The 25,768-nt window shown below is 38.7% G+C and overlaps 2 protein-coding genes across 4 annotated transcripts in view; one reads left to right on the top strand and one right to left on the bottom strand.

Annotated features, from left to right (window-relative positions):
* Nucleotides 1–2,627, bottom strand: part of NBAS (NBAS subunit of NRZ tethering complex) — a 190,357-nt gene extending 187,730 nt beyond the window's left edge. For 2 of the 3 annotated variants that reach the window (XM_086744898.1, XM_086744897.1), the window contains exon 1: nt 2,484–2,606. In XM_086744898.1, the coding sequence (XP_086601024.1) occupies nt 2,484–2,576 (93 nt within the window). In that variant the 5' untranslated portion in view covers nt 2,577–2,606. Of the gene's footprint in view, nt 1–2,483 lie in introns of all 3 variants that reach the window. The other variant, XM_086744896.1, reaches the window with a different exon arrangement.
* Nucleotides 2,628–5,791: 3,164 nt separating this feature from the next.
* DDX1 (DEAD-box helicase 1) lies at nt 5,792–25,414 on the top strand. Its single transcript, XM_086743825.1, has 26 exons — nt 5,792–5,899; nt 7,015–7,066; nt 8,036–8,099; nt 8,871–8,900; nt 9,157–9,253; nt 10,616–10,663; nt 10,811–10,894; nt 11,796–11,879; nt 12,315–12,391; nt 13,684–13,756; nt 13,872–13,948; nt 14,796–14,910; nt 15,618–15,756; nt 16,759–16,819; nt 17,962–18,060; nt 18,750–18,839; nt 19,431–19,619; nt 20,734–20,785; nt 21,237–21,383; nt 22,125–22,216; nt 22,789–22,861; nt 23,342–23,414; nt 23,542–23,584; nt 23,794–23,889; nt 24,661–24,781; nt 25,093–25,414. Exons 1-26 carry the CDS (start codon nt 5,884–5,886, stop codon nt 25,221–25,223), a joined length of 2,223 nt encoding a protein of 740 aa, XP_086599951.1. The 5' UTR covers nt 5,792–5,883; the 3' UTR covers nt 25,224–25,414.
* Nucleotides 25,415–25,768: the final 354 nt, after the last annotated feature.

Below are 25,768 nucleotides of genomic sequence, written 5' to 3'. Positions count from 1 at the left end.
TTGGGGTTCCCAAACAGTGCATTATATACAATCACATCACTACATTGCATACAGGCTGCTTGATTTCCACACCTCTTCCCTGGCATTGTCAGTTCCTTGTATGTGTCCTTTACAAGTATCTGTTATTTTCACCACCCCACTTCTCCCCCATAAAAAAAAGTTCTTCTTGGGAAATTCAATACAGTGAACTAGAATACTAACAAGAACTAAAATTAAAGCTAATTTGGTGTTCCAACTTAAGAAATCCATGCCAGTTTTATGAGTGTCTTAAATTTAACATGACTTTACATGTGTTCATCACAGAAGTCATCTTCCAACAGTCATAATTATCGTTGTAAGTGCTCTGCACTCTGCAATTAAAAATAAATCATGCCAAATGAGGTAACAGAAAAATAAAACAAAGTCAACAGAGACCTGTGAAAAGTTTGGTTTAAGGCTTTGCTTTGTATCCTAGATGACTGCATAGGAAGACATTTAATTTTCTTTCCCAGTGCAGCATTCAACTTCCATTCCCTTTCTGCTGTCCCTCACTTCACTCATTCCAAACCATTCAGTTATACAAGAAGTAAGGTAGGGAGCATTTTGTGACTTTTTCACAAAAGTGTGAATACATCAGGATTAAAAGAGAGACGGTCCAAAAGGAAAGTCACAGTCACCTAAACAATATCACTGTTAAGGCACCTTAAGGCAAAAACCGAATGATGCGGACTGATGTGTTTGCCTATATGTCAGTGTACAATCAATTCCCCCACTAAAACTGTAAAAAGAGTATCAGAAGCGTTCTTGGCTACTGAAAGCCTCCAAGGACATAAATCCAAATAAACTACATGGCGTATATTTTCAAATCTTCCTATTTCTGCCATTCAAAATAGGAATTATCTCAAAAATAAACAGGCAAGAAATACCAAAACAGCCTGTACCATTTGCTGACATTGACAAGCAGAATTCTACGATGCTTAGAAATTCTGACTACCCAGGCAGATGAGGACCCTCAGACAGCGGTTTCTTGATCACTTTAAACTAGCATACCCGCACACTGCCACTAAATGGAGACCTCACACTTCACTCAGCCTTGGTACCTACACAAGTACTGGGGCGACCACCCAACAAAAACAGATGAAACACCACGACTGATTAAAGAACTGATTAGTCTGAGAAATGACTTACAATACAACTTCAAGAATACTAATGGCAGCAGAAGAGAAGAGATACTCATCAGAAGTGTGTCCACTTAACACAGCTGGAGAACCACTGTCTCACCTGCCACCACACCTAAGTCCTACTCATGGTTTGCAGACATGTAAATCTCTTTCATATGTTACTAGACACAAATGCTATTTACCATCTCTCAAAATACAGTTAAATAAAAGCGATGCAACTGTCTACTCATCCATGTGTACAATCTATAAAGTCAGCAATTGGTAACACTGCAATCATATTTTCCAGACATCCATACCTGTTGCTGCAAGTGAGGATTTACAGATCAAAAGAAACAAACGAAAAAAAAAATTGTCTTTCCAATAAACAAAAATATTTTCATGAAAATGGCTTTGGCAATTACGAATAGATACATTCTTCTACCTATGATATTTTTACGTCTTCTCTGTTCAGATGTTGTCACTAAGCATAAAACTTTGTTAAAACACTTCCACAAACCACTTTTAGTGGAAAATACATTAACAACTGCAGTGGACTTGAAAGCCCCTACAAGAAGGAAAGAAAACTACATTGCTTGCATCCTCTATGTCCATATCAGACAAGAGTAGACACAGAGGCAGCCAGCTCAGCACATTGCAGGGGAAAAGATGAAAAAGCATCTCAGCTTTTTCACTGACCCATGGAAAGGAAGAGACAGAATGCAAGTAAAAACTTGTATTACATGAACACTGCATTCTTTAAGCTTTGACATCTATTTGTACGCCTTCCAGACACAAAGTGATATACTTCTCCCTTCTCATCCACTTCCAAAAATACCAATTCAGTCATTCTGATATACATGTCTAGAGAGGGAAACTCATTTTACTCATGCATGGTAAGGTCGACAAAGACTTTATTTTCACCAGGACAGTTCCCCCTGCTCTCAGCACAGCTGCTTCTGGAGACGAGACCTGGTCTACATCACAACTTCTCTCCTGTCAGCTCAACAGCAAAATCTGGTATACACTGCCCACAGGTAAAGAGCAAGAAAGACTTCAAGGCACCCCAGGCGGCACACACGAGAGTGACAAGGCGGCAATTAAGTGACACGAGAGATGACAGGGGCAGGATGACCGCAGGGACACCCCTGCAGCCCTTCCCACGCTTGTGCCCGTGAGGAAAGGGGAGTGCAGCCCGGTGAGCCTGGAGGCAAGGGCCGGTCCCCACGACCCTCAGGGCCGGCGGCCTCCCCCCGCCCCGCCCCGGGACAGCGGGGCGCATCCCCGCCCGCGCCTACGTGGCCGCTCCGCTCCCCCGCATCCCGGCTGTGCCGCGGCGACACGCACCTGCACCTCCGTCTCCGGAGGCCACTCGGTGTTCACCAGCAGGTCGTACAGGATATTCTCCTCTCCGTCCTCCTCCCCGCCGGCACCGACCATCCGCTCCTCTCTCGGCGCCGCTTCGCCGCTCTCCCTGCCGGCGGCTGCCATGCTGGCCCGGTCCCCGCCCACCCAGCGCCGCAGCGACGACGGTGCCCGGCGGAGGCCAAACCAGTACGGCCCGGCACCTCCGCGGAGCGGGCGGCCTTTAACTCCTTCAGTGCTGCCGCAGGCCGAGCCCGCCTGGCGCCGCGGCCCGTTCCTCGCCTTCCCTGCCTCAGGGGCTGTTGAGGACCTTCGGAGCCCTGAAAGGGGCAGCTGAGGGCAAGGGAGTGAGGCCGAGGAGCCCTCGATGCCTCAGCGGCTCCTCTGAAGGGCGGCAGCTGCAGAGACCTCAACCCTCCCTCGAAGCCGTGAGGAATGGCCCGCGCCTCTGGGGCAAGAAACGAGGAAACAGCTACGGAATAGAACATATGATGTACACCTACAGAGAGAATATACAAATGAGCCTTTAGGTCCACAGTCTGTCTGCTGCCCCAGGGATGCCCAGAGGCCTTTTATCCAGCGCCCACCAGTACTGGGCGGCAAGGTGGCACCATCAGGGCCGCCCCGCTGGTGTGGAGTGCCCAGAGAAACACCAGCCCGGTGTTGGCTGTCCAGAAAGCTGACGGTGAGAAAATGTCGGCTAAGGAACACCTAATGTAGGCAAGGCCTGAGTGTATTAATTAAATTCTTACTGAATAGGAGGGGAAAAAAAAAAACAAACAGGAAAAAAAAAAGTTATGCATTCTCACAAATTATTTTTTCAACTTTAATGATGCCATGTAGAATTTCTAAATATTTCAGTCCTACAGACATTTGCACTCATAAGAGTTCAGCTCTTTCAAGCAGATAAAAACACACCTGTTTGTTAGGAAAGAACTAAGATTTCAGTCTCTTTCCTGGGACTTTATGCATTTGTAAACTTGAAAGAAAATTATCTCACACACTGCCATTCTGCTCCTATACTCTAATTTTAGCTTGTATTTAGTATCCTCTTAGTCTTGTAGGCAATGTACAGCCTAGGATTAGGTTAAACTAAAAAGCAAATTATGAAACTAGGGATTCAGGGCAATATGAAAACTGTGCTGGATACTTGCGGAACACTTCAGGAAGAAACAGCTACTGAGAAAAATGCTTTCTGGCTGTCTCTTTACTTAATAACATTTCTTTAGCTGTATTTGACAATGTAGCTAGTAAAGCAATGACAAATAGTGTAAGAGCATGTTCGTAAGCGTCAAAGAATTGTGGGAGATGTATAGTAAATTACACTCTGGGTTCCACACCAGCAGGCAGCACTATGTATTGATCTTGAGATCTGCCTATGTACACATTTTCTCAAAATCACGATTGAATCTGTAGATTATTCATAGCTGTGTCTTTAAAAATGTTTGGATTCATCATTTATCCAAAAGCAAGTAAAATTATGATTGACAGCAAATAATACCGGAAGAAAGGAAACACATCAAATGAAGATACTCCCAAAGGAATTATTAATATATAAGAAGCCATCGTGATGCAAACAGCCTGGTACTAAAGATGTAAAATACTTGCAGTATTTTTCTCTACACGACACTTGGTTTCTACATCATAAGCAGAAACCAAGAGAACTACATTGTCAGAGATGCTGTCCTTTATTTGGTCTTTGAACTAGATAGGACTGCATCTGAGGACTGCCTTAGAAAAGATTAAAGTTGTGTTTCACGGGGGAAAACAGTAGGTAATATTTTATGCTGTGCCTTTCACTTAGCAGACAAATGCACCATTGATTTGTTGTGTAACTGCATTTTTTTTTCATTTGTAATCTATTTTTATAACATCTCAGAGATTCTTGCTTTAACTTTGCTAGAAGTTATCCTAGAAAACGATTGTGCTGAATATGGGGAACCTTCTGTAAAAACTGGAGAGCAATATATTCCCATTAACCTATATCTAAAAAACCAGATTGGTGTGTTACCTGTGTGTGAAGGTACTTCTGTTCCTGTAAAACCCTGAATACTTTCTGCCAAATATGTTTATTGTAGAAAACTATGCAAATGTGAACTATGTTATAGTTTATCTGCCCTCTTTGTCCAATTAACTGACAGAGATTGGCCAATTAAAAATTTGGTTTATTAAAGCAAGCGACCAGTAAGCAAAACAACGCTGGGCGGCCGGGGAGTCTCCTGCTCCGCCAACGGCGCGCGCCGAGATAGCAAACCGCACCATTCTTATGCAGTAAAAACAATAAATATTTCGTTGATGCTTATACATATTCATTACCTACTCTCTCTCTCCCACCTACTCTCGCTTCGTATGTTAATTAGCTTATCAGTCCTTCGCGCTTGCGCAAATTCTCCCAGGAATTGTGGGCGAGGGTCTTCGGGGGTCTTTTGGGAGGAAGGCCGTAGGTCTTCTTCACGGTGTACTTTTCACCTTTGCCTGGAATGTGCTGTTCCCACAAGTTGGCAGTGTCCTTATCAGTCTGAGCCGATTCGTGTCCTTCTTGAACAAGGAGATTTATGTGATGGGTGCCATCCTGTTTTCGAATCCTTGCTCCTTTTAATCACTCCCTCACTCCCTCGAGATAATGTGAGACTGTTTCTTGCTCCAAACCAGACTTCCCCCTCCCACTAATTGCTTCTTCAAACTATATGGTTAGAAAGTTACTGGTTTTATACCCTTCATCTTTATGAGCCCCCCCCGCTCCCTCCTTTCGCAGTCCTGCATGCCGTTTTTACATAGCCAAGTGCCTGTGGCTGACCTTGTGTATTTAATGTAACTTTCTTGTGGCCGACTTTGTGTATTTCATATAACTCTCCATTGTTCTGACAAGGTTTGATGACCAAACAGCTCACAGTTTATTACAAACTACACCAACAAAATGGAAATATGACAGTGCTGTATGCAAATGTAAAGCATTGTAAACACACACTTCATGTTTGAAACACAAGTTGCTCCGGGTGTCAGCCAGACTGTCAGTTCTCATGTCTGTGTGGAGCTGCAGCTGCGAGGCCCAGCACCACAGTTTGGATTTGCACGGGGGGAAAAAAAAAAAAAAAAAAAAAAACACAAAGAATTTTCAGAAAAGTGGTAAAATCGTGAGCATGTGACCTGCGTGTACCCTAAAAATCCGCAAACAGAACAAACCTAACTTCTCCTTCGACCCTGCCCTTGCGTAGGCCGCGTCCGAGCCCGCGTCCCGGCGCCGGTGGGTTGCGCGCACCCGCCGGGGCCGGAACGCGCGGCGCGGCGCCTCCTGCCCCCCACCCGGCGCCGTAAAGCCGCGGACGGGCTCTGCGCTTGCGCCGTGTGGGTGGTGGTGGTTGGCGGCGTTCGTGGTGCCAAGATGGCGGCGTTTTCGGGTACGTGGTGCTGGGGCAGGCGGGAGGTGTCGGCTGTGCTGCCGGCAGCAAAGCACAGGGAGGACCTCTCGCCTCTGGACTTGCCGGTGTCTTGCGGGGGTGGCGGCCCCCGGTCTCCCTGCGGCGAACGGGCCTTGTCAGCGCCGTACGCAGCCCCCCGGGCCTGCCCTGGGTGCGGGCCCCGTGTAGTGTGTGACTACGTAGCAGGCTTAAAGTCGAAAGGTCTATGGAGATGTAGATGCTCTTCCCGGCTCCTCGGGCTTTTGCAGGTCTCCAGAAGCGGTTCTCAAATGGATTTGGTGGTTTTAGTGCTTATGTGGTGTATGTGCATCCGACAGATGGGGCTGCTTAAAAGTCAGACTCATTCCTCAGGCTGACTGGTTCCTGTAGCAGAAGGCTCATCATAAGTGTTCTGTGTATTGCAGTGGAAAATAATTGGGTTTTATAGGAGTAGCTCTGTTCTGTGGTATGGTTTGAAATATGTGTGTAAACTGTAATCTGAAAACTTAACTGCTGAAGGTGGAAACATCACTGTTTGTCCCCATGTCGTGGTGTAATCCCTTTCGGTAACAGCTTACCACATAGCTGCTTGCTCGCCCTCCCCGGTTGGATGGGAGAGAGAATCAGAAAGTTAAAAGTAAGAGAAGTAATGAGTTGAGATAAGAACAATTTAATGATTAAAATAAAATAATAACTGTAATAAAAAGGCAAAAAAAAAAAGTCAAACAAAAAGAGAAACAAAACCCAAGAAGACAAGTGATGCAAATGAAAAACAGTTGCTCAGCACCTGCTGACAAATGCCCAGTGTATTGTTTAGCAGCGGCCACTGCCCCCCAGCCAACTCCCTCCACTTCATATGCTGAGCATGATGTCATATGGTGTTGAATATCCCTTTGGCTAGTTTGGGTCCTGGCTGTGCACCATCCCTGCTTTTGGTGCACCCCCAGCCTTCTCGCTGGCAGGGCATGGGAAGCTGAAAAGTCCTTGAGTTAATTATCAACATTATTCTCATCCTGAATCCAAACCACAACACTACCAGCTACTAGGAAGAAAAATAACTCTGCAGCTGAAACCAGGTAAATAACAGTGCTTGTTCCTTTTTTCTTGTCTTACAGAAATGGGTGTTATGCCTGAGATAGCACAGGCAGTGGAGGAGATGGACTGGCTGTAAGTAGGAATGCATTTGGGCCCTGCAAAATCTAACTTACCTTTTAGCTACATGACATGCTGCTTAAATACCTCTGCTGTCACTTTAAACAAAGCAGATACGTGTTTTCCTTTAACTGTCATTGCATTTCATGCACTTGTCTTTAGTTTGAGTGACTGAAGAACACAAACTGGGACTGCAGTGGTAACACTTAAACTTGGACAAGCAAAGCATGACTGCTTATACTTCAGTGTCACTTGTTTGAGAGAAGCCTCTGTGCTTCTAGTTCTGTGCTTCTGGTTTGTTTATTATGTGTTGTGGGATTACAGGACAAAACACTGTTGCATAGTTGGTGCTAGATTAGTAAATGTTTTCCAGACTCTGGTCTGAAATTGTGTTCTTCAGAGTTGATGCTTGTGTGTCAGTCTTATACAAAAGTTATTCTTCCTGGTTTTAGTTACTTGTTTGACTAAAATACTTGAACTCGGAGCTTGATTTCAACTGTCATTCAGAATGTTATCGGTACGGACAATCTTAGTGTATGTAGTTCTATTCTCATGCATGGTATTAATTAGCTGTGATTGTCTGAAAATGTTGGTTACATTTAGTTTCTTTCAGCTGTTGAATAGGAAATTTGTAAATGAGGGCTGTATAAGTCGCTCTAAAAGTGAAACTCACTTGAAGAAAGGAAATGGGGAATATGTAATCTGTTTCTTTTATAGTTTAGCATAGTGATGTGAGATGTAGCCCTCTTGTCAGGGTGCAGCTGAATCCGCTGCATCCACTAGTCAATGTCTGTCAAGGTAAATCTCCTGTTCCAAGCTCTCCTTGTAAAGGGAATCCTTTTCACTTCCTTAGCTGCAAGCGAGGAAGAACAACGTTTACCTACTGTTTCCCATCTTGCAGATGACCATGCCTTCTCTGAGTTCCTGTATAAGCAAAAAACCTTTTTTTCTACTGATAACATTGGTATGTGTTCTTTCCTGTAGTCTTCCTACGGATATCCAGGCAGAATCTATCCCCCTGATCCTGGGCGGTGGTGACGTACTTATGGTACGTATGCAGGATAGCCCTGTTCATAGAAAGCCTACATCTCTTATTGTTGTTTGTGCAGTCAACTCTCTTCTTTCCAGAAGGATACATAGTTAGACTAGATCCCCTATGCTTTAGCTTTATCTGAAGTTTATTCTTCAGATAAAAACCTCTTTGAGCTCCTGATGTGTTTCCAACTATTCTTGCAGATGGGATTCATTCTTTTTAGGCTTTTTTTTTTTTTTTTTTTTTTTTTTTTTTTAACCTCCTTTATGGGCCCTGTCACATGAATGAGAGCTGTTGGCTTTCATCTACTCTCCTTTTTGTCATAGCTCTGCATGGAACATGACTGATGCTACCTAAACAAATGCTTCAGTATTGATAACCTTGAAGATACCAGATTAGTATGCCTTGTTCAACATATCTTTTGCAGATCTGTGTTCTTGATTCCGTAACCAAAGTAGCACTTCCTATAATCTTCTGAAGTGCCTCTAGAAATCGGACATACATAGATAGTTTTGGTTTTTTTGTTTGGGTTTTGTTGTTTTTTTTTTTTCTGGTGGACTCTGGGAGCTTTTGTTTTATTAATTTTTTCACATCTATTGCAAAGAATTTCCATGTTTATATTCACATCTGATTTGTGTGAAGCAAGGGCGTTGCTCTCCAAGATCTTCTGTATTATGTTGAAGTAAAAGTAAACTTAGTTTATAGTTTATTAAAATAGAACTGTAGAACAGTCCTTACAGTGTAAGTTGCAGCTGTGGTTAAACTCTTTAATTTTTCTTCCTATAGGCTGCTGAAACAGGGAGTGGAAAAACTGGTGTAAGTAATCGAATTAAAATAGTCAGAAAGTAAAAATCTTTAAGTGGTGAGAGGTGATGCATGTGTTTGTCTGTATCTCTGTATACAGAGAGAATGTGTATATGTTTGTAGATGTACTTAAGCAATATTAATAGTCTTTACAGACATTTTTGTAGGCATGTTTTAAAGTGCCCTGTGTATTGCACCTGAAAACTAGGCTGACTGCATATCTTGAAATAACTATAAATTGTGGAATAAAAATAACTTTCCATTTTAGGCTTTTAGCATTCCAGTTATCCAGATTGTTTATGAAACGCTGAAAGACCAGATGGAAGGCAAGAAAGGGAAAGCAACTATTAAAACCGGTGGGGCAGGTAAGTTTTTGTGTTACACTGCTCAAGTTCGGAACACTGTTAATTCATGTCAATTCCATCACCTCCCAAAGTAAATTTAACCTAACTTACCATTAGGTAAGTATTTTTTCCTTGATTTGGGATAATGTAGCTAGAATATCATCACTCCATATTTTATAAAACAGTGAATATGAATTTACTGGTGGACTCATGGAGTAAACTGAAGTGCGTTCGACTGCAGTCTCTTAGTGATGCTCATTGTCTTCAGCTTAAGGCTTACTGATTGACGCCATGCTCTTCAGTGTTCTGAAAGTCATACTAGTTTAGTGCCTTGCAAGATGTGAAGTGTGCTGGTAGTGGCCAGGTCTTCCAGTTATGGGGATAGATGAGACATCAGCAATGACATCACACAGTTGGTGAGCTTGAACAGAAAGCTCTTCTAGGCTCAAACTGATTTTTAGGTGACTGGGGTAGCACTGTAGTGTGTCTTTCAATTTCGCTGTGCTAAAAGCTGCTGCTTCCCTTTTGGCACATAGCTAGATTTGGAAGCTGAATAACAACACCTTGAGTTGCTGCAGATTTGAACTAGTAAAGATTGAACTGAGCAGGAAACGCACAGGACCAGAACTCGCTGATACAGAATGGGTTGTAACCATAATATCCTTACAGTATTTGAGGATCTATTAAACTACTGCTACAGTGGTGAAAGTACAGTCAATTTAAACAAAACAAACAAAAAAAAAAAAACCAGCCAAACAAAAAACCCACCTCCCTGAAATAATGTAATGTAAATACAGTTAGTAATCCTAATTGACATGACATCTAGTTTTGCACAAAAATCCTTATATTGTGGAACCTCTTGACTTTATTACATGTTATTGTGTGTGTGAAAAATGAAGTCAGAAATTTTATGTGCTATATGTGCATGTATCTTGGCTCATCTATAATGACATTTTGACTGATCCTCTGAAAAATACCTTAATGTAAACTTGGGAGAGGCATAGCAAATACATTTCAAATTTATTGCTCTTAATGTAATTTTGGGTATTTTATAGATGAATTTGGTTGTGATTATGTGGAACTCTGGCTTATTTTATAAATGCCTTCTTTTTTTTTCAGTTGTATTTTTAAGTAATTTAATCTGTGCTCTCATTAATGGAATAAGCTAAACTTCCATAGAATACCTTTGCACTGTACACCTATGCCCCTCCTTCGAATTGTAGGCCTTCATTTTGACCTCAGTGTATGAATTGCAGTGGAACAAAGCTGTCTACCCAGAAAACAAAGCCAAATGCTGTAGAGCCAATGTGAACTTCTAATTTGAGTTTTCTAGTCTTACCTTGTTGGTTTAATGCTTTTTCTGTTGCTGTCTTTCGAACCTAGTGCTCAATAAATGGCAGATGAACCCGTATGACAGAGGATCAGCTTTTGGTGAGTTGTCCTAATCCTGTTTTAAATGTTCACTTGGAAATGTTTACTTGGTGAAAAAAAAACCAGTAAATTAGAAGAAAGTATGCATGAAAACGTTTTTTTAAAAGCAGGCAATTTCTTTAACTAAAACTGTCTTGTAATTTTCAGCAATTGGATCAGATGGTTTGTGTTGTCAAAGCAGAGAAGTTAAAGAATGGCATGGATGCAGAGCAACTAGAGGAGTAACTAAAGGTAGATATAAAATTACTTGTTTTGGAGACTTACAGAAGTTTCAGCTGAAATGCCCACTTGTCACCCATTGTTAATATAGATGGTTGCATTTAAAACTTACTATCTGTCTGAGCAAATGGTGCCATTACTCAATTTACTGCAAACTGAAGGCTTTGGAATTTCAAATACCTCTGTTTTACTCTCTTTATATTGTAAAATACCTTTTCCCTGATAGGTGATTGAGTCAGAGGGGACGGAAACACAGCTAATATTCATGCATTTTATTAAGATGTTATTAGTAGGGAATAGGTACTCTAAACAGTACTTCCAGTTGTTTCCTCACACACTTCACACAGACACATGCATGCACAAATTTTGTGGTTATCTGATTGGAGCAGTAGTTGAGGGGCTCTTCACTAAGAAGCAGAGTCGTACTGATACTCCAGTGGTTCTAGGTGGGTGCTCAGAAAGACTCTCGAGCAGTCTCATTTCATCAGGTGTGCAGATAACCCTGTAGTCTGTCTGTAGCAGCCAGCTGGATGTGGTTCAAGTTACACAACCAGTGGTTGATGCTGGTGCTCTTGTACTGATTCAGCAGACCCCTACTGAGTTTATAATTTCTTGTGGATTCAGTAGAGCCACTGGTCTCTCTAGCTTATCACTCCTTTAGAGCCTTTCACACACTACCTCTTAGCGTGTACTTTTTCTCTGTTTTGCCTGCTGTTCTCTGAGAAGTTGTTTCTTCATTACATACATAGGTACCTACAGAACCTTTTCACACTAACACAGTAGGGAATTTTATGACACATTCAGCAAGGGTGGAAATGTTAAACTTTTGTGATCTTGGAAGTAGCCAAACTGAACCACCTTGATGAAGTTGAAATTTAGGTGTTGGTTTAGATCTTTTCTTTTTCTTTCATAGGGAAATACTACTATGAAGTTTCCTGTCATGACCAAGGCTTGTGTAGAGTTGGTTGGTCAACTATGCAGGCTTCACTAGATTTGGGTGAGTTTCCTTCAAAAGAAGAATCCCATAGAGAGTTTCCATATTCACATGGAATGGCTGGAGTCCTATTCTAGTCTTGCAGAGAACAAGCTCCTTGGGAAGGGCAGCAATACTGGGGAGCTTAAAACTTTTTGTACAAATGTTGTTCTTCTGTAAGAGGAAGTCTATTTAAGTGGCAGGAATGTTTCTTGTCTCTTGTGACTTTTGCCTTTTAATTCTAATTTTTAATGAAGATTACTGAAGACTAGTAAAATCAATAAATGTACTGGTACAAAAATACTAGTTTAGCATATATCAACACTAGAAGTCTTTAGTTAGCACTATGTATTATTTTTTTACACTGTAGTGTTAAGAGATTTCAGTTGCCGATACAAAGAGGAAAAAATGTAACCTGTCAACTAAAAGATAAAAAGCTATGTTTTGTCTTGTCTTCAGGCACTGATAAATTTGGCTTTGGCTTTGGTGGCACTGGTAAGAAGTCTCACAACAAGCAATTTGACAGCTATGGTGAGGTAAGCTTGAACTGCTTATTGGTAGAAACACTGAAAAGAACAAAGTTCTGCATGTTAATTCTGTGCTTTAACAATCAATTATCTTTTGCAATAGTGCTGACTTTTAAGGGAAGGTCACTGGGCAAAAGTACTGTGAAACATTGAAGCATTTTTGGATGAAAGCGTATGAACTGATTTAACAAAAGCAATTAGCAGCTTGAGGCTTATAATTGTGGCTAGATTGCAAATATATTGACTCTTATTTAGAAGATAACTTCTAATCTGTAACAGATAGAAAAGGTTTAAGTGACCTCTTGGATTTATTTCTTGACTTATTTCAACAACACCAACTTGTCTGTATTTCTTGGTGAATGTCTAAGTGAGGGTATTGAACCCTGTTTACCAGTAGTTAAAGCAGAAGTAATCACACAACTCTCTTAATAGGTCAAAACACGTACTTAAATGCTAATGAGATGTAGGTAGTCATGCTCTATTTCTGGCTGTTGAGTTGGGTTTGCCATTAGAACTGTTACCTTAATGGACACTTCTGAAAATGTCTGCCAGTGATACTTCTAGTGGTTTTTGTGCAGTGTCCCAGTCAAAAGTTCAGATGTTCAAGTGTAATTTATGTAAATGTAAATAATACATCAGAAACCAAAGTGGTTTCCAGCAAACTTTTTGTGGTATTAGTGAACTCTCAATGCCATAAAACTTGGAACTATTATGACTATTGTATTATAGCTTTTTGTGTAGTAGTGACTTCTGAGTTCTTCAATTAGAAGCACTTTACAATACACAGATTTTATTGAATATCTTTACAATGAACAGATTTCAAGAGATTTAAATGAAGTACTTGAGTATATGTAACACGCATATAGTACCTCCTGCAAGACTTGGTCTTTTTTGTATAGGCAAAATACCGGTTTCTGTTACTGTGTTTGGTGCTCTAAGCTTAGATTTACATTGGGTAATAAGTGCATGATTAGTGCACTTGTCCATGATGCAGAATACTTCCAGGTAAATTACTTAAATTTATCATTTTAAATGATAAATATCAATTTAGAGCAACAACAAATGTTTAAATATCTAAGATACATTGAGCAGTTCACTGAAGATTTGTCATCAAATAAAAATATGCATGCTATTTACAGTGATATTATTGGAACAAATTGAACTGAACTTGCTTTTGTCAAAACTTAGCACTTAGTAGGGAGAAGTGGGAAAACTGTAAAAGTTGACAGAGTATCAGCACTAAATTTTCTTAATACACTGAACACTGAAATCTCTTAGTTTCACAAACTTCTGTCTTACAGGAATTCACTATGCATGATACAATTGGGTGTTATCTAGACATAGATAAAGGACAAATAAAATTTTCCAAAAACGGTAAGTTTTATTCACTTTCTTCACTGGAATTTTACTGGGATGCTTGTGTTGGGGGAGGGGCAGGAAGAGGAACGCACACAGCTGTGGAGTCTGACTGAACTAACCCTGCTTTCAGGGAAGGACCTTGGCCTTGCTTTTGAAATCCCACCACACATAAGGAACCAAGCACTTTTTGCAGCTTGTGTACTGAAGGTAACGTAGGAATATCAGAGATGTGTAAGATCATGAAAATTATTCTAGTTTTGGTAACTCACTAGTTTTGTATAAAATTCGTGTAGCCACCTACAATTACTGTAGTTCTGCTTGTAAACTGTCTCCTTTGGTCTACTGGTATTTCATTACTGGAGTGGTCACCGCAGTGTGTTAGCTTTGACGAGTACTGTTCGAGTTAAATAACAAATGCTTAAATTCAAATTTAAGTACTTAAAGTTGAATATAAGGGTGGAATAGCATGGATAACTAATTCCTAATACTGGTGCAATCTTGCCTGTATTAAGTTTTGATATACTATGGTTCAACAGATATAAGCAAGTAACTTGAAGGTGTCAAAATTCCTGTTTTGTTTATTCTCAACTGTAACATTACAACAGCGTAGTAGATCTTTCTGGAGTTAGTCTTCCTGGGATGATCTTCTACCAAGTAAAGGTTTTGACAAGAAGTGTTTTGGTGGTCAGAGAAGTGTACAAGTCTAAAAAAAATGTGGTTTGTTTGTCTCTTTTTTTTTTTTTTTAAATTTTTTTAAAAAAAAAAATTTTCTTTTTTTTTAATTCTGGTTTGTCATTGAAAATGAATGGAACATAAAAGTTCAAAAAAGGGTTTGATGTCAAAGAAGAGAGTTTTGAGAGTTAGAATCATGCGCAAAATGTCTGTCAGGTTTTAGACAACTTAGGGAACAGGAATGTGTAAGATGGGAGAAAACACCACCTTCCTCTCCTCCTTATCTAGCTAGTTTCTCATGGGGAAATTAGTTATGGAGTTGTTTCTCATTTTTTGTGGTCTCTTGAATCTGTCTGTATGACACAACTTTGCTGAAATCTAGAATGCCGAGTTGAAGTTCAATTTTGGTGAAGAGGATTTCAAGTTTCCACCAAAAGATGGCTATATTGGTCTTTGCAAGGCTCCTGATGGCAGTGTTGTAAAATCACAACACTCAGGTAGGTTAGATTTTTAAACTTCTCTTGCTTCTATACTAAGATTATGTTACAGAGCATCTTTTGATCATTTTAATTGCTTTATTACTGCTGCACTCAAGGTCTGAACAATGATCTTACTGATAGCAATATTAGTGGGGTTTTTTCAAGTATTCCTGTACTTTTAAAGTATTCCTGTAAGTATTAGAGGTGGTGGATGCCCTGGAAACATTGAAGGCCGGGTTGGATGAGGCTCTGAGCAAACTGATCTGGTTGAAGGTGTCCCTGCTCCTTGCAGGGGGTTTGGTCTAGATGACCTTTAAAGGTCCCTTCCAACCCTAACGATCTTATGATTCTGTTCTAAATTTTCTTCATCTTAAACCACAGATATTCTAACATTTTGAATTTAGAAATGCATCAAATAAAGGAGAAGTTCAGTTAAGTTACTCAGCAATGTCATCTTAAAAATAAGTGTGTGTGTTTGAAGCTCTGCAATAAAATTAATTATGCTGCATGGTCAGTATACCCGCTATCATGGCAAGAGTCACTTGTAATCTTTGAATATTAATCTGAAGCTATACATAATTGAGTGAGCAATAACATCACCCTTTAATGGAGTATTTAGAATCATGAGGTTTTAGATTACTAGTAGAAAATCTAAGTTTGTTTCCAGTAAAAAAATACCAGGTTAGGAATGTAGTTTGTCTTAATAGCATATTTTTTTCATTTAGGAAATGCACAAGTGGTTCAAACACAGAACCTTCCAAATGCTCCAAAAGCATTAATTGTAGAACCATCAAGAGAGCTGGCAGAACAAACTTTGAACAATGTGAAGCAGTTCAAAAAATATGTTGATAATCCCAAATTAAGGTAACAGTGCATTTGTTATAATTGTATTTATGGTATTGTCCATGGACGTGACTTTGCTGGGGGATGGGGGTGTTCCATTTTGTAGCTAAGGGGTCTTAATCTCTGGTGCTACTGATAATAGCCTCAGAAATACCTGCTACCAACCTTCTCATTTTTCAGCTATAGTCAGACCAGTTGCGGGGGTGGGGGAGGGTTGGGTTTAATGTGTTTTATTTATGGACTACATATTTCTAGTACAACACACCTATTTTTTCTTCAGATTATCGAAGGTGTAAGATATTTTGTTTTTTATCAAGAAAAGCACATCTGCTTACTGCCCTTCTTTCTAAGCATCTTCCTGTTCCCCTCACATCCCCTGCCCTCATTTTGTTTGGTTTTCATCTCCAACAAACAGTTATATACAAGGTCTGCTCAGTTTGCATTAGTGTGCTCACAGGACAAATGTTTGCAGTGATTAGCATGGGAATGTAGTACTGAAAAATGAATCTACAAGGTTCTGAAGTTGTTTCTTTTGATTGTGCTGAACTACGACAAACTTAAACAAGTGCTTCCATATTCTGAACTGCAGTAAATTTACAAGAGTGCTTTTGCTAGACTTGCAGGGGAGTAGCAATGATGTAACATTCATTTAGTTTACTGTTGTTTGCATTTCTAGCTTTCAGGAACACAAACTTAAACTAACTTATGTTTGAGATTTTTAAGAAACAGATTGTTTTTAAGATTAAATTGGTTAAGGTGTTAATATATTTAATACAACAGTGATCAAATTCAAATACAATTCTGTAACAAAACTTTCACTTCTTGAATTCCAATACAATACACTACATATGAAGGGACAAATTTTAAATTTTTTTTTTTTCCTATTCTTTTGTTCTTAAAATTACTGTTCAGAGCTATTCATCATCAACCGCTAATAAAAGAATCAATCTTCAGACAGATGTTTAATGTATCTTCTGAATATAATAAACCAGCAAATTTGAAAATATGTTGATGTAATTTTAGGGAACTGTTGATTATTGGCGGGGTTGCTGCAAGAGATCAACTCTCTATACTGGAACAAGGAGTAAGTTGTATTTTTGTTCATATGACTTAATAGCTTGGGTTCTGAATAACTCATGATGTTGCTAGAGAATAGTAACAGCACTTCTTGTAACTCCTGAAAACCTCATAACAAGAAATTGTGCAGCTGATAGCAAGCTCACGTTGCACTGGTGTAGCATTTCTTGCTTTACTTCCATGACAATTGTTAATATAAATGGTTGTAGTACTTGGTCAAATTCTGTTGAAACCTGAGTACTTCTGAAAATTTTAAAATAAAGTTGTAATTTTTTCCATTTGTACTTAACTAAGAAGACAGAGTTTTCCTATTAACTTCAACTTCACACTTGTGTGAATAAAACTGGCCTGCAATTGTCAGGGTCAACCTACACCACGAAACAGTCCTAAATAGAAGGAACCAGTAGCTTCAGCAGCATGGGACGTGCAATTAGTTCAGTCATGCTGTAGGGATAGTATAGTGATGTTTTTATTTAAGACTAGCTTTTGAAAGTGAGTCTGTGTCACTATTGATGAGTTTTTCAGTGGTTCTAGCTGCCAAAATACAAATTTTCTCCTCAGCAGACTTGAACTGGAAGATCGCTAGATTTTCATGTGAATGCTAAATTCATGATGGTGAACCATTCCATCTGGCAAAATCTTAAGTTATTTCTGTAGTTAGTAGACTTGATACATATACTTCTGTAATAAGAACACTTGAATTTATGCCTATTTAAAAACAAATCTGTTTCTTTGGCTTCAGATGACAATGTTCACAGCTTGGGGGATGGGAGCAGAGGTGCAACACTTCCCAAAATAAGGGAAGACTTCCACGTAAGGCAGATTCTGCTAATGAAATGGCCATAGAACTGAAATGCAGGTTGCCTTGAGAGATTGTGGGATCTCTCCTTGAAAATACTGAAATTTTTTTTGGTCAGCTACCTAAAGCAACTTGGAAATTGTACTTGATTTGCTTGTGATGGTGGAGTGGAGACCAGATGACCTCAAGAGATCCCTCCAACCCAGACTATTCTATGATTCTGTGAAGTTGTGATTAATAGGAAATAGAGTGTCATACTGATAATTGGCTCATAATCTTGAATTTAGACAAAACTGGTAATACCTGTAGTTAGTAATGGGACCGATTCATGCGCTTTATGTATTTCATAGGTGGATATTGTCGTTGGAACTCCTGGAAGACTGGATGACCTGGTCTCAACAGGAAAACTTAATTTATCTCAAGTTAGATTCCTGGTTCTGGATGAAGCCGTATGTAGAGAACTAAGTGATACATAAGTTCTGTTCTTAAATGCAATATGACATTTCCTGAAAGAGTCAATGAAACATCATTATTCTGTAGCATTTAATACTACAGTGCCAAAAGGCTATTCCCGGTTAATCTTTTTTTTTTGTTGTTTGTAGCCACAGTAACCCACATTTCCCCCCCTTCCCCCACCCCCCCACCCCCCCGCCTTGTAGCCTCTCTAGTAAAGCTGTTTGAATTTTTTCTTGTAGATGTATTTCAGACTGTATGCGTAAGCTAGTGAAGGCTGTACCTGTCACCACAGGGAGCTTGAAAGGACAAGGATAAAATAAGCATTTTTGATTACCCAGCAGATCTCGAAGACAATGAACGTTGTAGTCAGTATGCTGTGAAATGAGTGCCTCTCTCTCATCTCCTATAGTGCAACTGAATATTCACAAAGATAGAGTGCCTTGGGGTATTAGCTAGGAGAAGCTGCTGAGACAGATGTTCAATTTCTTGTGAAGTACTTGTAAATACTCCAAATTTTTACTTTTTTCCTCCTTACTAATAGTATCCTTGATAGGAATTGACCTGTACAGCTAATTAAGACAGAGAACTTCTGAGACTGCAAGTGTATTGCTTATTTAACTCAAGTGTATAGACTGAGAAATGAGAATTGCAACTGGCTTTATTTTATTTTATTCCTATGTAGGATGGCCTTCTCCTCCAAGGTTATTCAGATTTCATAAACAGGATCCACAGTCAAATTCCTCAGATAACTTCAGATGGAAAGAGACTTCAGGTATAAAATCTGTTTGTAGTTTTGAGATTTTTTTTGTTGGTTTTGGTTTTATTTTTTGTTTTCTTTTGGTTTGTTTTTTTCATGTGGTATGTACTGCTTTCAGTTGTTGACTGTTACATGGCATGAAGCATGCTTTTGAAGTGGAGGTTGTTATCCCTCTTGTCCAAAACTAACGCTTGTTCAGTGAGTTCAGTAATTGCCTGGAAATATGTATTTTTAGGATCCTAAATGTGGAAGCCCAATGTTTAGCAGTATTTCCATTATTTAGATGTAAACATGTCTGAAAAATTAGTGACTATACATACATTATAATTTTTTAATGCTGTAATAATCTTGATTTATCAGTAATTCTGCTTTCTTCTTAAATTGTTGGGTTTTTGTAAGAAAATAGTTAAGTAACTTATTTTGTGTCTTGACTCTTGTCAGCTGAGTAGTTCCTGGATGAGGAAAGCCAGTCAGGGATTCTTTCTGTTGTGCTATTCAACTATATATGCTATTCAACTACATAACATTCTTCCAGTTCTACTTTGACCTTTTTTGCTGGGGGGATCTAATCTTCAGTGGTATCCATATGGCTTTTTTTCTTCTCAGGTGATTGTGTGCTCTGCAACACTACATTCTTTTGATGTGAAAAAACTGTCTGAAAAGATCATGCATTTTCCCACCTGGGTTGATTTGAAAGGAGAAGATTCTGTCCCTGAAACTGTACACCATGTAGTTGTCCCTGTAAATCCAAAAGCTGACAAACTCTGGGAAAGGCTTGGCAAGAATCATATTAGAGTAAGTGGGCTATAAGTGAAAATTAAGATTATTTGTCCATGTTTACTTTTATTTAACCTTCAGAATTGGGGCCTAATGTTGTAGAATCTTTGCCAGCTATTGAAACAGCTTAGTGAATCTGAAATGGTTTGTTCCACGGTAGTCAGCATCATGATATTGGTGATGTTTTAACACCTGTTTCTGAACAACTTAGTTTTACAGACAGGATTAAGATCTTGGTAGAGTAACATTCTGATTTGTACTAGAGAACAATGGCACTGCACTACTTTTTCATTCACTTCATAGCTAATGGTCTGTGTCTTAACTGTAGTTAGTACTTGTCTTTTCTGATTAATCAGGAGGACCTAAACCTTCTGTAGGATCATTCTGTAAAGTAGTCTTCTCTCTAACCTGTGCAAGATGAGCAATGTTTAGAGGAATGGATTTCATCTCGGAGTACATTTGAGACTCTGGTTAAAGTTCTACAGTAACCTGACATCTATTCATGTGAGGAGGTGGTGGTGGTTGTTCAAGTCTTTAGTTTTTGAGTTCTGAATAACCTGGGACTGTATTTCATTCTCAGCAACGCTTACACAGTTACAGTCAATAGGTTTTCTTAACACCTTGTTATCTCTGGAACCTCCCTTTGTTAGGTCTGTTAGAGCCTTTTCATTAAATCTTAGCATGAAGTTTTTTCTCTTGGGTTTTAGGTTTGTATCTGATTCAGCCTAGCATAGGGAAAAAGATAAGGAACAACTGTGTGTGTATGATTTAACCACGTTTATAGTACATTGTTTTCAGATACGGTGTTGTCTCTCTCCTTTTTTTTTTTTTTTTTTTTTTTCCTCTAATTAATCATTTTGTTAAAGGTGACTTCTATCCAGTGTCTATATAAATAAATTTATTGTCCTTTTTTTTTATGAATGGGCTTTTTGTGCTTACACTCAAGACTTTTCATTCGCTAGTGGTACATTAGCTTGTCTGGTGGGAGAACAGAATGGTGAGACTACTTTTAAACTTAATTAACTTATAACTATCAAGAAATTAAATAAAGCTAAGTATTACCTCTGTGAACTGTGGATTAATGACTTGAGCGGTTTGGTTTGTTGTTTTGTTGTTTTTTTTTTTTCCCTAGACTGATGAAGTACATGCAAAAGACAATACACGACCTGGCGCTAACACTCCAGGTAATCAGCAACACGACTTAAGTAGTAGCTTGTGACATAATCCTTTGTAAATGTTAGGAAGTAAAGCTAAAATATAGTAGATAATGGCTTTAAGTCATGTTCCTCCAAATTTTAATTTCTAATTTTTGTAGCTGTGAATAGAAATGTGTTTCTGTAATAAGGGGGGAGAAAAAAAGCCTTGAAGATATATTTTGCAGGTATGTAAACAAGAAGTGTGTACAAGTAACTTGAAACTCCTGAGTAGTTTTGTTCTTTCTGTATTGTATTACGTCGGAGCAAGGGAGCATGGAGGAGAGAAGAAACAACTGAAGGTCTAGCTCACTTGCTCTGCTAATAAAAGTTTGACTGTCTACTGAAAAGCTAGAGAAAACTACGTGTATGCTGTTCAAAGGATCTTTGTATTTTTAAACAATTTGAGTAAAATAACTTCTTTATTTTTACTTTTACTTAGAAATGTGGTCTGAAGCTATTAAAATTCTAAAAGGAGAATACACTGTTCGGGCAATCAAAGAGCACAAGATGGACCAAGCCATTATTTTCTGCAGGACTAAAATAGATTGTGATAATATGGAGCAGTACTTCATACAACAGGGGGGAGGTAATATTTTTCACCAAAAAAACCCATATTTTGCTCACTTTCCTGTTTATTTCAAAGCCAAAGTTATATGGTAGAGGTCACCAGTATTTGGACACCACACAAATAAAATCGTGTTTAAGTTTTTTGACATACTGATAGAGCAAAAAAGTCAGGGTTTGGTAGCAGGGAGCTGTGTGGGTGCCCTTTGTGGGAGGAGGCAATGAACTGCCCTGTAGTGTTCCAGACAGCTCTGAAATGGCTGGAAACAACCCATCCTGCACCAAAATTTGAACCAATGAGAAGTGTGTAGTGCCTCTGCTGAAACTTACATAAGAAAAAGTGATAGTTGCTAAGGGAGACATGGGAAGAAATGTGTATGTACAAAAGTACACAAATAAGGAGACATGGAAGGAGAAATGTGAGAGAAAACACAGGGGAACACTGAAAGGGGATGTGTGAGGAAAGAGGTGAAGACATATTGAGAGACACAAGGGAAGTTTAGACTAGGAAGGAATGAGGAGATATGCCTGCACAGACGTTCTCTGGAGAGGGGGAAGGAAAGGAAAGGTGTTTGTTTAATTTTGTTATCTTGGTTTTCCGCTGTATCAGGAATGAGAAGTTTATGTTAATTAGTAATAAAGTAAGTGAAATTCACCTGAGTCAGGATTTTTGCACACAAAATGTACTTTTTTTTTTTTTCTTCAGTTATGTATGGTGTTGTGTTATCACTTATATATGATTAATGCATAGCAACTCTTTCAGGCCCTGATAGGAAGGGACATCAGTTTTCCTGTGTCTGTCTGCATGGTGACAGAAAACCTCAAGAAAGAAAGCAAAATTTGGAAAGATTTAAGGTAATGCATCAGATTCTTGAAGGTTGTTCCCTGACTTCCTGATAGCTGAAATCATAAGTTAATTTGTGCTGCTAGTTCTCCATTTAAATTAAATTGTGTTCAAATGCTCTATGACCCACTTTCTAAAATTCTGCGTGGCACAATTTCTGTGAGTGAAAATCTATACCAGCAGTCAATATGACCTTTGTGGGTTTTCATTGAGAGGACAGATAAGGTTACTTTTACATAAAATCTAAATTCAAGCTCTGTAACAGATGACATTGTTTTTTAAAGTCTTTGGTTCTTGAATGTTAAAAAAAAGTTATTTACAGATTAGACAGTTTGGTTTTGATTAAGCTATTCATTGATTTATACTTGCCTTATGCTGTTGGGGAAAGAAATCATGATGTAAGTTGACCAAGATATTCATGTTCAAAAAGCGCTGTTGCACTGTGGAAGAGCTTTATTTGAAGTGTTGCTAAATGTTCAGAGACACTTCAAGGTGAAGTAAATGCGAAGGACTACTATTTCATTTCCTGGGATTTCGTTTGGTTTATTTAGTACACCACTTCTTTACAACTATCTTTTCACAGAGAGGAGATGTCCGTTTCTTGATCTGCACGGATGTTGCTGCTAGAGGGATTGATATTCATGGTGTTCCGTACGGTAAGACATAACTTTTAAACTAAGCTATTGAATTGCATATGGCTTCAATATATTTGCAGTCCTGTCAGCTAGTTAAAACAGGTGTATGACTTACAGCTTCATTTTAGAAAGTTGTAGATGTTAAAACTTGAATTAGGCAACTTCTAATTTGATTGTTCACCATACCTTCTCAAATACCTGATGATGTTCTGCATTGTTGGGGATTCTTCATTTATTTTTCAACTCTTGCCAAAAAAGTAATCATGGAGAAAGCAGTTTTGTAGTGGAAGCCTTAAGTATTGCAGGTAATGACATCTGTAACTGCTATAATAGAACATAAAGCATATGTATGAGCTGAAGAGAGGGACTGCAGCAATCAAAATCATTTTTATTTTAGGTGTCTGGTCTGTGGCCTTAGCTTGTGTATATTAAAAAAAAAAAAACAAAAAAAAACAAAAAGACCCAAACGTGTTCTCTGTGGGTTGTGTCTCTCTCATACAGTTATCAATGTCACACTCCCTGATGAAAAACAGAACTACGTTCATCGAATTGGGAGAGTAGGCAGAGCTGAGAGGTATGTATGTGTTCAGAGTAGTAGCCATGTTTTCTTTTTTTTTATTGTTGTTGATGCTGTTGTTTCACAAGTTGGCAGTAGTTATTGAAATATATTTTTCTCTCCCACTTCTTCCCTAATATTTCAGGATGGGTTTGGCAATCTCCCTTGTGGCAAAAGAGAAAGAGAAGGTAATTATAGTCCAAAGCAAAATTGAACAGACAGAACTACAGCTGATGTCTGACTTTAATATCATGCACTGGAAAACTGCTTGTTTGTTCTGGCTTGACTGAAAGGAAATTTAAATAAATATCTGAATTATTTTTCATGCTATAATTAATCAAAACTAATGTACTCAACTATTTCACAAAGCTTAGAAGTTGTTTCCCTTTATTTCTAGGTGTGGTATCATGTATGCAGTAGTCGTGGAAAAGGATGTTATAATACTAGACTGAAGGAAGAAGGAGGTTGTACCATATGGTACAATGAGATGCAGGTAAATCTTTTACTTAACCAGAATGTTCCAATTCATATAAAAGACTGTGGGATATAGTTCTTGGTTTAGCTGTGTAGTTCAAGTACAAATCTAGTTTTGGGGTGTTCATAACCTTTGATTCCCTTTGAAGAAGAAATTAGAAAACTTTGCAAGTTATACTTCTTTCTTAAAGTTAATTCTTTAGTTATAAAAGCTTATTTTCATATTCCCAGCCAGTTCTGTTGGAGTTACATTTTCAGCTTCTCTGTAGTCTTCCTAATCAAATATTGTTAAGAGTTACAGGATGTTCGTTACACATCTTTCTTGAGATGATTTGTTGCAAAACTGTAAGTAATTTAAAACTGTTGTTCCTCTAAGCTGGAAATAGTGTTTCACTTAAATACATTTTCATTGGGATTTGTATACCAAGTATAAATGTTTTTCAAATTCACAGTTGCTTCCCTTTCTGTGTTAAAGATGAGTTAATGATACATCATCAGTGGTAAAACAAGCTTGGACTGTGAGCTCTTTATAGTAAAGTAGCCCTGCTCACATAAGTAGGGTAGTATGTAAAATAAAGGTTTCTAGGTAGGGTGAAAACATACTGAGATTGGAAAGGAACTTGTATAGTCAATTTGAGTGAAAAATGTGTTAGTCTGTGGTGTCTACAACCAAATGGTTTTCTATGTACAGTTCCTGTTGAAACTACTTGAATGTGACCGCACAGCACACTCGTCTGACTGAAATCATGGACCGTAACAGTAATTTAAGACTTTTTTTTTTTTTTTTTAGTTACTAGGGGAGATTGAAGAACACTTAAACTGCACTATTGCCCAAGTTGAACCAGACATAAAAGTGCCAGTAGATGATTTTGATGGGAAAGTTACATATGGGCAGAAAAGAGCTCTGGGTGGTAAGCAATTAACTACTCTTGAGTTACCTTGCTGTGCAGTGCTCAGTTTCCTGGCTGTTTGCTGTGTAACTATAGAATGCTAGGTTAAAAAACCTGCTAGTTCTTTGTCTTCTGCATTTGTTACATGCAGTCTGTGGGTTGCAAGTGACCAAAGTGTGTGTATACCTCTGTTTTTCTTTTGTTTGTGCCTTCTATTTTTTTTAAACAAGTTAAAGTTACTTTTAACTTTCTGAGTGACTGCAGTTGAGCATTATTAGTTCTGCTGGAAAATGAATTTGAACACATAATTTCAATTGGGTCTTTTTTGGCAGGTGGACTATATAAAGGTCATGTGGATATTCTGGCACCTACAGTACAAGAGTTGGCTGCCCTTGAAAAGGAGGCTCAGACATCTTTCTTGCATCTTGGCTATCTTCCTAACCAGCTGTTCAGGACGTTCTGATTGTGCCACTCTTCAGACAAGGCTTGAGTTAATAAACACTCTACAAATACAAAAATCTCATATTATCTCTGAGTAGCAGTAGTTAGAAAAGGATTAAAATTAAATATACTTCTTGCATGATGAACAGTGTTCAGCATTGTTAACTTGGTGTTAGCTGTTGTCTTGATAAAATAAAACAAGTCAAAGATGAAGTGTGGTTTCTTTTGCTCTTCTTTTGCCTTGCTTTGAGGATTAATTTGCAGAATTATTCTTTGCATAGCTTTTTGATTTATTAAAAATACAAGTATAGTTAAGAAAATCTTGGAAGAAGGAGGGTTTAATTCTTTTCTTTGCAGAATATATTTTAAAATTACTTGAATAGCTGTGTCCTTTAATTTTTAATGATGGGCTTTTTTAAAGATGCATCCGTATTCAGACAGATGTTTATATTTAAGATATTGAAGAAGGGGAAAAAAAACTTCTTGAACTGTGTATTGGGTTGTCCTAAATCCCTAAATCTAGGCTGATAACTGTGTTTGATTCTGTAACGCTAGACTTTTCCCAGT

This window comes from Chlamydotis macqueenii, chromosome 3 (genome assembly GCF_036417535.1).
Source record: "Chlamydotis macqueenii isolate bChlMac1 chromosome 3, bChlMac1.mat, whole genome shotgun sequence".
In the NCBI taxonomy this organism is placed as follows: Eukaryota; Metazoa; Chordata; class Aves; order Otidiformes; family Otididae; genus Chlamydotis; species Chlamydotis macqueenii.
The sequence above is the reverse complement of the archived record's forward strand: the minus strand, read 5'-3'. Positions and strand labels throughout refer to the sequence as shown.

Coding starts and splice junctions, on each gene's coding strand:
- DDX1 (XM_086743825.1), top strand. Junction 12,392..13,683: donor AATTTGACAGCTATGGTGAG/GTAAGCTTGAAC, acceptor TCTGTCTTACAG/GAATTCACTATGCATGATAC. Junction 20,786..21,236: donor ACCTGGCGCTAACACTCCAG/GTAATCAGCAAC, acceptor ACTTTTACTTAG/AAATGTGGTCTGAAGCTATT.